The sequence below is a fragment of the Xiphias gladius genome, chromosome 14 (genome assembly GCF_016859285.1).
Source record: "Xiphias gladius isolate SHS-SW01 ecotype Sanya breed wild chromosome 14, ASM1685928v1, whole genome shotgun sequence".
Classification (NCBI taxonomy): domain Eukaryota; kingdom Metazoa; phylum Chordata; class Actinopteri; order Istiophoriformes; family Xiphiidae; genus Xiphias; species Xiphias gladius.
Window position 1 is genome coordinate 26,347,399 of NC_053413.1, and position 13,386 is coordinate 26,360,784.

A 13,386-nucleotide genomic window follows, 5' to 3' on the forward strand; every position below is an offset into this window, starting at 1 on the left:
TATATTATTAGATGGCTATCACTTATGCATTAACACACATCTTCTTTACAGCAGCATCTTACAGCTTCTTCCACTGTACTTGAGTCTCGTGTCGGGTGGTTTCATTCATAACAACTCATCATGTTTTATAAGATCGTAATATGTTCTATATGTCAAAATCTTAATGTATAATGCAACTAACAAAGCTGTCAAATAGATGTAGTGGAGTAAAAAGTAGAAGTATGAAGTATTAAATGGAAATACTCGAGTAGAATACAAGTACCTCACATTTGGACTTGAGTACAGTACTTGAGTAAATGTACTTAGTTACATGCCACCTCTGCTGTCTGCTGCCATCTCACAGGTTACTAACAGATTTGTAGTCTGTGATTTGTTGTGCTGTTGCTTATATTAAAGAGAATTCGCCAGAAGTAGAAAAACATATTTTCTCATGTAGCTCTAGCTACCCATGCTTTTAGTTTGGTTGTTGTCATTTTTTATTTATTTCTTTAATCTGTGTGCACAAGTGCTGTGTGTGTGTGTATCCAAAGCCTGATAGATCTTATTCCTCTGAGCCATAGAGTTCCATTGTTGTCCAGACACTATTGAAAACACACCAGTGAGCCGCACCGCTGCACTGGGAGACATGTTCCTTCATCACCGTGAACACACACGCTGTAGTTTATTTTGACTCAGTCCCCCACACACACACACACACACACACACACACACACACACACATACACACACACACACACACACACACACACACACACACACACACACACACACACACACAGTCCGGCTGCCATACAAATACTCTCTTAAGCACCAACTGTGGATTGATCTGCCGCTAAAAAACAAAGTGCCCAACAAATGCACTATTTACTGTTATTTTGATCAAAACTACCCTGAGCAGGTGTTTTGGGAAAATTACTAAGCTTAGTTTAAAAATTAGAGTATACATTTCTGAGTTTTTAAAGATTTATGCTTTCGGTAGTCAGTTTGGAGTTGAGAGCCAAAGACAGGGTAAAGAGGTCAGAAAGTACTGAGATGGACTATGCCTTTGTTAGCTTTGGTCTTTCAGCTGTTTCAGTGCAGAAAGCTGAAAGGACAGAGACTGACTGACAAATGACCTTCTGCTCTGAACATGAACACCGTCCTTTGTGGTGTTTCAGGGGGAAAACTTCCTCAGTTACACTCTCAGATCAGTTTAACATTTTCTCCATCAGCTTTGAATGAGATCCTGGAATAAAGAAAGAAGAAAATACTCGATTTATTCTTTAGGGAAAAACAACTTTATTCATTATGTAGACTTTCAGTTTATTCACACATTCAATCAGTAAAGTTTGTTAAATTACGCTTGTTCGGTGATTTCATGTAAAGATTCACTTCATCCACACAATCAGTTTGTTTACCTGATTCACAGATATGGAAAAGAAAATAATGAATAAATCTCCTTATTGACTATAACCACGATGAATACAGTTTTATAATACATCAGAGCATCTTCTTTGTAAGCCGATTTGTGCAAAGACAACATTTGATCTGACAAACGCATTAATATAAACGTAATTATAGCTTTCTTTCTTTTCACAGTGAGAACTAAATATCTCAGATAAAGGAAGGTCTGGTGATTTGTCTGTTCAGGCTCATGCAGCGGAAGAGAAACAACAACATACAAATACATCAGTACAAATATTCAACAAACATTTAGAGAACAGAGAAGTTTATATTTTCACGTGGAGAAACATAAGTTTACGTAAACAAAAATCATCATGAGCAGTGATCTCCTCCGAGGCTCCAGCTCCACCTAAAGAAAGTCAAACATCAACAGGACGATAAAGGAGAAGATGCCAAAGTACCATCTATAATGTTTGATTGACAGGTGATCTCCATGCAGCGCAGAAGCACAACAGCAATGAGCTTTTAGCAACAAACATGGAGACCAAATAAACGGATGAACTAAAACACAGATTTTGACCAACTGTCCCTTAAATGACTTCTTTCTATTTGAGTTCACAGAACTCAGCTGTGTCTCCAACATGCCAGTAAAGCCCTAGTCCAGCATAGAGAGGCTGAGTGAATGTGGTCTGGACTCTGTGGAGGAGAGTCATGGTTTCAGAGACACTGTAGAAGGACAGAATACCTGCACTGTGATCCAGATACACTCCTACTCTGGAGGACTGAGGACCTGAGACTGGAGTCTTGATGCTGTTATACCAGAACGTATAACCCATTTGGTCACAATTTAATGCCCAAGATTTGTTATTTAGTCCGAATACACATTCATCCAATCTTTCTGCTCCACTGATATTCTTGTATGCGACTGCTACATAAACTCTTCTTCTCCACTCCACCTCCAAGTAACAACGTCCAATCAGACTCTCTCTGCTCAGGACCTGACACCATGTAGTGAATCTTTCTGGGTGACTAGGATAAGACTGTCGCTGACTCATTAATGTTGCTTTTCTGTTTCCCTCAGATAATAACAGACGTGTGTGTGCTGTGTTTGGATCCATTGTGATTTCCTGTGAATATTTTAAGAATCCAGCTTTGGTCTTGGGCTCTGGTTGTGGCAGTAAAACATCCACTTCAGTCACTGTCATTAAGATGTTTGTCCATTTCTCAGTCAGAATGTCCTGTAGTTTATCTCTGACCTCTGACACAGCTGCTGTCACATCTTCAAAGTACCTCAGAGGACGGATATTGATGCTGGATGAGTCTGTAGATTGACTGAATCCTGACAATGAGGGGTAGTTGCGTAGAAACTGGTTGTGATCCTCTGTGTGTGAGAGCTGCTTCAGCTCAGCGTCTTTCCTCTTCAGCTCATTGATCTCCTGCTCCAGCTTCTCCTGAAGCTCTTTTACTCGACTCACTTCAGTTTTCTGCTGGGATCTGATCTGCTGCTTCACACCAGAGCTTCTTTTCTCGATGAGACGGATCAGCTCAGTGAAGATCTTCTCACTGTCCTCCACTGCTTTATCAGCAGAGCGATTGATGGCCTCCGCCTCCTGTTGAAGCACCTTCACATCTCTCTCTCTGTCCTGGATTCTCTGCTGGATTTGTTGTCGACTCAGCTCCAGCTCTCTCTGCCTCTCAGTCCTTTCTGCAGCAGCTGAGACTGTGTCGTGGCCTTTATGTTCATCCACAGAGCAGAGATAACAGATACACTGCTGATCAGTGCGGCAGAACATCTTCATCAATTCATCATGACGAGAGCAGATGTTCTCCTGGAGCTTCTCTGAGGGGTCCACCAGCTTGTGATTTTCAAAGGCTGGAAACTCATAATGAGGTTGGAGGTGCTTGTCACAGTAAGAGACAAGACAAATCAAACAGGACTTGACAGCTTTCAGTTTTCTCCCAGTGCAGACATCACAGGCCACATCTTCAGGTCCAGCATAGCCGTGATCAGCAGGAGCAGCTTGGAGTCCCGTTTTCTTCAGCTCCTCCACCAAAGCTGCTAACATGGTATTTTTCACCAGGACAGGCCTCGGTGTGAAGGTCTGCCTACACTGAGGGCAGCTGTGGATTTTCTTCTCATCCTCTTCATCCCAGAAGCTTTTAATACAGTTCATGCAGTAGCTGTGTCCACAGGGAATAGTCACCGGATCCTTCAGTAGATCCAGACAGATCGAACAGGAGAAGGTTTCCTGGTCCAGCTGAACTCCTTTCTGCGCCATTTCACCTTTCAGTAGCAACGACTGAGTTTCACTTTCTTAGAACCGAAACTAGTTTGAGCTCTGATCTTAACAACATCTGTTTCTGCAGTGAATGGGGCCTGTCAGCTCTTGCACTTCACCACATGTTGGTTCCACCCATCTTCAAACTGTAGATCTGAAGGGGAAGGAACAAGGAAATATATGGACAGAGTAAAGTTCACTGTGTTTGAGAGCAGGAAGAAGAGGGAGGGTTATCAGGATTCGATTCATTCCAGGAGGAGAGGCAGTTTGATTGTGTGTTTAACCCTTTTCTTTTTACGATGGAGCTTTTTTTCCATTTAAAAACTCTGTTTGCCTCAACTGTTTGGTGATAACTCTTCTTGTGATCTCTGGGTTTAGAGATGGTTCCCAGTTTTCAGAATTAGCTCTTCTGTTCGGATTAAATTGAGTTTGGTTAAACTCTCTATAGATTACAATAATTCAAATGCAGTAGATGAAAAATAGAGAAATGGATTACTGCTATACAAGTAATCCAATTCTCAACTATTGTTTTGACTTACTTGATAATGTCCGTCAAGTATCCTTTTAACAGGAGACGTTAAATTCAGAACATAATTTTGAGTAAAAACTAAATTTTAATGTAAGATGCATTTAAACAACTAATCAGGTAGGTTACTTGTTGCAAAATGAATCCCACAGGACATGAATCCACCAGATCATTTGACTCTGTAATTAATTTCGAGACGCACTTCAAGACTTTGGAAAATTTTCAGTTTCATACTCTGGAGTAATAATATTCCCTCAGTTTTGTTTGAAATTAACCAGCAGACATCACACTTTTGCAGTTAAATTCTCATCAAAACAGTAAAATATTAAGCTAAAATCAGCGATCAATAAATCAGAACCCTTTTTACAAAATGTCAAACATGGGAGATTACTAGGTTTATGATAATGATAGAATATAGCCTCAATAAAGAAACATAAACTACATAAAATCAGTCTGTCATTGCCCTTTTTGAAAAACAAAAACAAATGACCAGCAATATTTTTTATTTCTTTTTTCTATTTTATTTCTCTTAGAGGATGAATTCCTAATAACTTACAGCAGAGTCACAGCTCTAACCATTATGTTTTATACCCGCCAGTTTTGTTACAAATGTTATCCTATAGGCGTCAAAACATGTCCCTAAGTTAAAATAACAACATATTGAGTTTGGATGTTTTAGGCTCCACTACATCCCTGGTTGGCAGGATGAAGGTACCGTACTGTGTCGTGCATCGGCTTTCAGATTTCAGTCTTAAACCCGCTGTGACGTTCACCGCATGTTACATGTGAAAACTTCACTGCGCCTTCTTCATTTCAAATAACAAACAGTAAAGACAAAGACAGATTTGGAGTTTGAATCACTGGCGTGTTTCAGTTAGTTCAGCTTGTAGTGTCACTCCATGTCCATTTGACAACAGACATCGGCGTTAGGTTTGAGTGATCTCTTCACCTCATGGTCTTTCCTCCCCTGGCAGGAGTCAGAAGGCTGCACGGATGGAAGTATTTGGCTTGTTGTCAAAGCTGCCCCTAGGTGAAAGATTATTTAGAAAACTACTCTGGAACGTACTTTCTAAACCAAACATCAGTCATGGGGTGTTGGAAGTAGTCTGAATATCTTGTTGCTTTTGGACATCAGGTTGTAATGTTTATTCCCATTTGCTTGAATGCAGCTTTACACATACTCTAGCTGTTAGTATTAAGATACAGCTCTAGCTACAGTATTCATGCAATGTAAATAGTGCAGCAATTTTACCCATAACGGTGCAATAAATTAATCAAGGTTGGAAGGTGTTTTAAATCCTGCTTGTGTCTTCTTCCTACATATTTCCTCACCCACAATGCGTGCGCAGGTCTGTTGTATGCATTTTGTCAGACAGACCAGCAACTCTCCTAAATCCTGGTTCAACCTCCTCGGTTAAGAAAGTCAATAAAATGCCAACACTTCTGTATTTAGGCGCAAGTATGTGAATTGGACCAGTCACGACAAATCTCCTACTAGGAGATGATTGATACATTTCTGTTTTTCCCCCGTTCTGTTTTCCCACTTCAATTTTTTCTTTAAACGATATCCAGAAACATGGGACCCTCCTGGATAATGTAACAACCCTACAGGTTTATGTTATGTCCAGCAGTTTTAATTAGTTTAACTTTTCGTTTCATTTTAGCACGGCAGACAGGTCAGAATCAGGTGTACGTCTGTAGCAAGGACAAGGAAATATGATGAAATATGATTTTAGGATTTTTTTTTTTTTCATTCTTCACTTACAAAAATAATATAAGGAACAAAGGTCTGTGCTTTGTAGCTTGTGCAGCAGACAAACAGCAGGAACCTCATTCAATACATGCTAATGTAACGTTACTGCTGCTTTTGAGTTTAGCGTTATCACTGCTCCTAGCTATGTTTCTCACTGTAATTCCACGAAAGCCGACAGATGTCCATTGAAGAGCAGCGTGGTAAAACAGTTGTGGAATTGCGGGGAAAATAACTTCGCTCACTTCGATCAAGTTGCTCAATTGACCCTTCGTAGAGTCCCGCCCCGCTGGCACAGACTGGCCAATCGCAGCGTAGTATCGGACAGGGTCCGAAAACAACACGGTTGTGCTCCATAGACTTTCATGCGATTGTATTGGACGTTCGTCATTTTAGGGCTGGTTTTGTGGATTCCGAGCTAATCGTGGTTAACCGTTATTCCCGCGGCATGTGTAACAGTGATACCGATCAAAGTGTGCCCCATGAGATAGGCGTATCTGTGCCACGCTAGCTACTGAAGCTATACTGAATGTATACACATGCCGCTTTTTAATGGTTTTAACAGTGACCTGCCCTGCTCGACAGGAACAGTGTTGCTCCTTAATTTCATAGTCTTCTGTCTCGATTGCCAGGTGATGTGGCGGTTCACTTTTACATTGTGATCTGTAGGCTTTAGCTTCCATCTTTATCTTTTCCACCTGTTTTTTGCGGCTGCGTCAGTTTGACATCCTCAAACGCATCCTTCCGTCTGCCTCTCCCCGACATCGCCGTTTTCGCTTTTCCACAAACTGGACGATATTTCTTCAGCGAGTGTAGTTAGTGACAGTGTGGGCGCCCTGCTAGCTCCGACAGCTCGACGGACCAGCAGCGGCTAACAACGAAGAGGCGGGGCTTAGCGAAGGGTCATTTGCTAAAAATGGTCAAAATGTCCGTACGGTGGATAAGCTGTGGATAAGCCCCATTGATGCGTAAAATTGTTCGCAACCCTCTATTACACATCAAACTGCATGTCTGAGAAAATATGCCTGGATCTCAAATAAGCTACAAACCATAACGGCTGTGATTTTGACTTCATGTCCGCTCATGTTTATGAGGCACTTCATTTCTTTGATGGAATTATTTAGATTTATCAAAATGCCTGTCGTGAGCTAAGAAATCAGCAAACGCTCGGTAGCTTATAGTCAGAATGCTTCACTGAAATCCAACTGTTGGCTGTAAGCTGTCTTGGTAGCCTGGACGTTAATTCTATCAATTGGTTGCAATGGAGAGTGATATAACAACACTAAAAGTCACTTTTTAGCATGAAGGCAATCATCTGGTAAACATAGCCGGCGGGTACTATTATCTGTGAGCTAGTTTGTCAGGTTGCAGTTAGCAGGAGTCACTGGTCCTGATAGCAGTTTTAGCAAATTAGCAGCAAATTAACAAATAATTCTATAAAACACTAGACAAAGGCTGTGTCCAAAATCACTCCCTTTTTACGATACATTGCACTAACTTTACCATATGCAATTTCATCTGAGTGTCCGAATTCTAAGTGTGAAATGTATGCGCTGCACTGTGCCTAAAGAGTATCCGCAAGGGAATGAATAGTCCATAGCATGTACACTATTTTTTTCGCAAACAAAATGCCAAAATGCAATGTGCAGTTTTTATATAGTGCAAAAGTTAACAGTCGGGTAACACTACAGCTGTAAGTGATGACGCACAGTGACCATGGTTTATAAATGCCTGAAGTCTTAATTTACTGCTCACTACAGAGAAACTATTGCATATCTACAGGGAGTCGTGACTAGTTGATCGGGGGAATGATTTGGGGCTCAGTCTCAGAACGCTGTTAAATATCTAAGGTCAAAGGTGAGGGCGGGTGAGGCCTCAGCAGTCCGACTCGGCCATCCTCTCGGGCCGAGCCGATTGACAGGTGCTCGGCGGCGTGAAGACGTTGGGGTCGCTGATGCCGAGCTGGAGGTTGAAGAAGCGGGTGGAGGTGGTGACGCTGCTGTTCCTGGCGTAGGTCTCCTGCACCGGATAGCAGTCCTTCAGGGTGTAAACGCCCACCCAGGTCTCATCTGTTGGGGAGCCGAGAGCAGACGTTACGGCAGCTCAAAGAGGAAGTGGAGTTTTTATTCCACCGACAGCTGCTTTGTAATTAGTTAAAGTTTGATCAAACCTGCCTGGCATGAGAGGAGGAAACTCGCTGGACAGTCACTTTTATTTTTGAAGCAGCTGCAGGAAGTGTTGAATGTAGACCAACACTGGCTCTACGTTGCACTACAATTTATTTTTAAATCAACAATGGATCAAATGACTATATGTTATAAAACTTAAAGGGCCAAAGTTACACCCATATTTCTCACTTATACTTAGTTGCATCTGGCCATACAGCTAGTTTTGGCTCTATTTGTCCGGGAATTGAGACAAACAAGACTTTCTTCATAAAATGAAACCATATGAAGCATTGTGGAAGCTGTGAAAAACAAATACATTCCATTAACCTCCATGATATTTAAAAGGAGGCAGAGATACAATGGGACAGATACCTTAAAACCTGAACAAATGAAACCGAGACTATCTGTACAGCTGGATACGGCTTGAGGTAACTGAGAGGATTTTTTTTCTTTAGAGGGGTTGCCCGACTCTCTCAATTAATGCGGAATCCAAATTCGGGCAATTATGTATATGAAAGAGACATATTACATGTTAATACATATTTAAACCTGTAAGAAGTGTTCTTTGACTAATATAAATACATAAAATTTGAAGGCTTGTACATTTGGAAACCACGGTGGCCTGCCAAACTTTGGTCGTGATTTAGAGGGTCTTCCTATTCCTTTCCCTTCTCAGATGTTTCTCTACCTGCTCCAGTTTTACCTAGAAATGGTTTCTGCTGGCTCGCTTTTACCAAACGTTCCCAGGAGCACACGCAGCCCGCGGACAAAACCCAAGTGAATCAGGCACTAAAATTCACTTAGGGCCATTGTTTTCTGGGTTTCCACCACATCCCAACAACCATGAAGATTATTAAAATTACGTTAGAGTCCCTTCCGATCAGATTTAAATTAGAGCCGGCATCAATTGGCCGTTACTGATACTGCATCGTAAGGCGCTGAAAGACAGCAACTATTTCTCCAGAACACGCTTGTATGAAGACATGGGCGACAGGTTCACCCCAGCGATAACTAACACATATATGACACTGGACAGCACAACAGTAAGATAACTGATACACTGTGGACACCACAAACACTTTAGTGAAACCGTATCCCACAGGCTATTTTTAGCAGGTACGAATCTCTGCCAATCGATCTTAGGCTCTACCACTGACCTTAAAGTTACGACCCCTCAAGAGTTTCGTGGCATCGAACCCCATTTTTGATACTACTCAAGGTCAGCAATATTTAGCGACAGCCATTCAATGTGTTGTGACGTGAATCAGCATGGGACTCAACGCATGTCCGATCACATGTTTATGGGGACCTGGTAAGTTAAGTACATATTTCAAACTATTCGTCATGTATGTTTATGTGTTTTAGGTGCGTTTTAGTAGTGTGGAGATGGAAGCAGCCAGGAAGCTCTAGCTACATTCAAATGGATTTCGCTGTATCAGATTTCAACCGATTTCCGGCGTTACTTTTTAGCTATTGTCTAGGCTTAATGCACCACTGTACAGAAAGCCGCGGGCGCTCCATTAAGAACCGGACTTACGTTGGCGCGCCGGCTTCCTGTCCGACCACTCCTGAACCTCCACGTTGTCCCCGGGGCCTCCAATGAAGTACTGGTCCTCGAAGGTGGAGTTGTCGGGGATGTCGAAGGGATCCCAGGCCTCCGTCAGAGCGATCTTTGAGCAGTCCTTGGTCTTCTGGTCGATCTGGAACATCACCATGCTCTGGTACAAGTAGATGTACTCAAAAAACCTGAGGCAAGGTGAGACAAAGGGGTGAAAGGCTTTTTCTGGGGGGGAGTTTTTTCTTATCCAAATGGAGGGTCTAAGGATAGACGGCGCCATATGCTGCACGTATTGTGAATTTGTGACTCGTGAATCGACCTAGAGGGGTGCATTGTTGATAGCAGGATTCAATTCATAGCTGCATTCATTGATTTTTTTTTTTTTTTTTTTTTTGCTCTTCCTTGGGGGCACCAGGTGAACGCGCACCATCTGACGCAGTATCGCCTTATAAAGCTGTTAAATACTAATGATTTCAGTTTAATAACGTTACGCATTTCTTTCAAAAAGACGACATTCTGCTTTCGCAAGTACTGAAAAATACACATAAAGGGACAAATAAATAAAAGAGGGAACACTAAAAACATAAGGTTTTTTTTTTTTTAAGAGAAAAATAAAAGCAGTGTTTCTGCAGAGGTTCGCCAAGTTGAATTTAATGCTTTATAAGACATTTTTAATACAACGCAGAATACAATTTAACACCTGTTTCATGATCAAACCGGCCAAAGTGTGAAAGTATGACGGAAAACCAGTGGAGACAATAAGGCCTAGAATTATTTATTATTATGTAACAGTGAATCCTAATGATATGACTAAATTAACGGGACCTGGACCTGGATAAGCAGGATAAAACGGATGGATGGATTTATTTCAGTTCATTCAAATCTTTGCTGAAATCTTCCCTTGCCCCTTTTCCCGGGCCAACGAGCTTCCTCGCTCCTGTGGCTGAAGCGGTGACAGCGTTCGCTGCAGGTCTGATGGCGAAGGCCGACTGAAACCCCGCAAAAAAAAAAAAAAAAAAAAAAATTATTGAACAGCCTCCTGCAGCGCAACCCCGCTGTTGAAACAGACCCCACTTTTTACGCAGCCGCAGAGCCGGTGATATCCGGTGATAGCCGGATATCACCGGATATCAGCCGGTGATCTGCGTGTTTTTTCACCTCGGGCGACAGTTGGCGCATTTGATCCATTACTAATACAAAAAAAAAAAAAAAAAAAAAGTCAGTAGTGCAGCTTTAAGTTTTGGTGTCAGTATATAAACAATTCAGACCTACGCAGAAAATCTCTAGTTTTGCCGCTTCTCTCTCAAAAACCTCACGTCATGTCTCTTCCCTCTCATGTGAGGTATGTAGCTGGTGTGACTTGAGTCCTTAAACCTAGTGAAATACCTGTGAAAGGTGTATATATATATATATTGGCCCTTTTTTTTGTCGCACATCGGCCCCCGGCGTAGTTACTGTGCGCCGACGAGCCCTGAAGATGAACGTTTGCGGCTCCGATTCCGTCTCAGTTAAATACAAACTGCGGCCACAAAGGTGAAAGAACACACTGCTGTCTGAAATATCTTTATACGCTGCAGCATTTCGACTACTCTTCACCGGAACTGAGGGGCTGGAGACAGGGGTGTCCACATACTTTTGGCAGGTTACTGTTCTTCGAATACGTTTTGTAAATAAAATGCAAAAAAAAATACAGAATTATACCTGATGAGTTATAAATTACAATGAAATTACATTAACTTTTCAATTTGGTTACACGGCAGTCATGAATGTTGATTTTAGTCTTAATAGATGCTTAATAAATCGTTTTTTTTTTTTTTTAGAAAAATAGACATATTTAGAAAATAAATATATACATATATATATTTTAGAAAAACAGATATAAAACTAGATGAGATCATCTACAATACTGAATGGTCATACGGCCCAGTCAGTCTGAGTCACAACCTGGCAACCCAAAAGCCGTTCTCATTAATGTCTTAACTGACCTATAAAACATTAGCAAATCATTTATTAACTATTAATAACCCCATTAATCTTTATTACTACTACTTCTTGTACTCGTTTATATAATAAAGCTTTATAGATCTTAATAAGCCACTAAAAAGAGCAACTTTTGGGTTAGACCAATTACACCTGGTGTGTAATAACGCTGTTACTACCAAACAGGAAGGCTAAACACCGGCCAAAGAAATTTTTTCACAACCTGGCAACCCGAGGTTTGTCCTTAGTAATGGTTCATAACGGATCTATCAAGCTTTATTCAAAGCTTTAGTTACATTAATAATGTCATTAAATACAACTTATAAACCCTTTATAAAAAGGTGCCTTATTAGAAAGTGGTATCATTATGTCTTTATCATTATTGTTAATATTTATTTGATCAAATTTAGTATTTTAACCTGTATATGCTTTATCTGAATGTATTTTTTGGTGTTTGTATCATTATTATTTTATAAGATATATAAATGTGTACTTTTTATTTGATGAATCTACAAATATATCAGGTATCAGCCAATATTAAGGAATATTTTCAGACGTCCAGGTTGTTAATAAAAAAAAATCCAAAAACAAACAAACAAAAAACTCACTTTTTGAAAAAGGGCTCCAGAGGATGTGGAAGAAAATCCGTTTTTTAAAAAGAATTTATTAAGCTAATGTCAACACCTTTTAAGAGTTATTTTAAAAAAAAAACATTAATAAAGCCTTTGTCTACTCTTTATAGAAAGTGGTAGGCTACTGTTAAGGCTTAATTCATTAGATATAATGTAGTTTTGTACTGTTTGTGTTTTGTATTTTTATGTTTATTTAAATGTATTTGCTGTATTCCATCCATGCATTTTGGTGCCTTTTCATGCTATTTAATTGACCGTGTTTACTGGGAGGGGTTGGGAGAGTGTGTGTGTGTGTGGGGGGGGGCGTCGTTATTTTCTGAATATCATCACAGTGTCACTGTGCTACAATACTGTGATATTCCAAATAAGCTGATGTGCAAAAGGTAAATCGGTGCAGGGTGACATTTTACCGGCTGACATCGAAGCACTCTGTCTTACTTTTGACACGGGGTGTGTTTCTTGTGCTGCTGCAGGACTCGGATCCTCTGGTTCAGGCCGTCGTAGGAAACGGCGGCGCGTCTGTTCCTCCCGGTGCTGTGGTCGTACAGCACCCACCTGCCCTCCCACTGCAGCGGGGCGAGGCAGGGCCCGGCCGCGGGCGAGACGTCCTGCCTCGGGAGGCCGAGAGCCGACGCCGCGACAGCGGCCAGAAACACGAACGACAGGCCGGGCATGGCGTCTTGAGAAAAACCGGAGCGTCGCCGGACCGGTCCGGTCGTTGTTATTGCCGACGGCGGGCTGCACCTGCTGCCGTCAAGCTGGCTATGATGTGGTGTTTTCCGGATGTGGTTTTCAAAATAAAATGGAACTAGAGCAACATGTAGCTTACTAAAATATTCACAGCAACAGACGGACAACTAGTAATGCAAAATCCGCAATACACAAACATATAATAGAAAAAAGAGTAAAAACACACAAGTGGAGAGTAGAGGTATGTAAAAGAGATTGCTTTACCATTAGACTATTAGTCATTAGGATATTCATGAGGTCAACCAGATCTCTTTTTTAGTAAATGCTGTTTTCAAAGAGTTTATCAATATCGCATATTATTTATATATTACGTATATTTTATATTTTTATTTTATATTTTTGCTTTGTAGAACAACTGAA

General features: G+C 41.1%; 2 protein-coding genes across 2 annotated transcripts; both read right to left on the bottom strand.

The window, feature by feature from the left end:
• Nucleotides 1–1,420: 1,420 nt before the first annotated feature.
• LOC120799076 (tripartite motif-containing protein 16-like) lies at nt 1,421–3,674 on the bottom strand. The gene has a single exon (XM_040143954.1). It carries the CDS (start codon nt 3,660–3,662, stop codon nt 1,989–1,991), a length of 1,674 nt encoding a protein of 557 aa, XP_039999888.1. The 5' UTR covers nt 3,663–3,674; the 3' UTR covers nt 1,421–1,988.
• Nucleotides 3,675–6,892: 3,218 nt separating this feature from the next.
• epdr1 (ependymin related 1) lies at nt 6,893–13,006 on the bottom strand. The gene is made up of 3 exons (XM_040143957.1): nt 12,715–13,006; nt 9,644–9,852; nt 6,893–8,007 (listed from the first exon to the last, which is right to left on the bottom strand). The coding sequence occupies exons 1-3, from the start codon at nt 12,948–12,950 to the stop codon at nt 7,814–7,816; spliced, it is 639 nt and encodes a 212-aa protein (XP_039999891.1). The 5' UTR covers nt 12,951–13,006; the 3' UTR covers nt 6,893–7,813.
• Between the last annotated feature and the right edge of the window lie 380 nt (nt 13,007–13,386).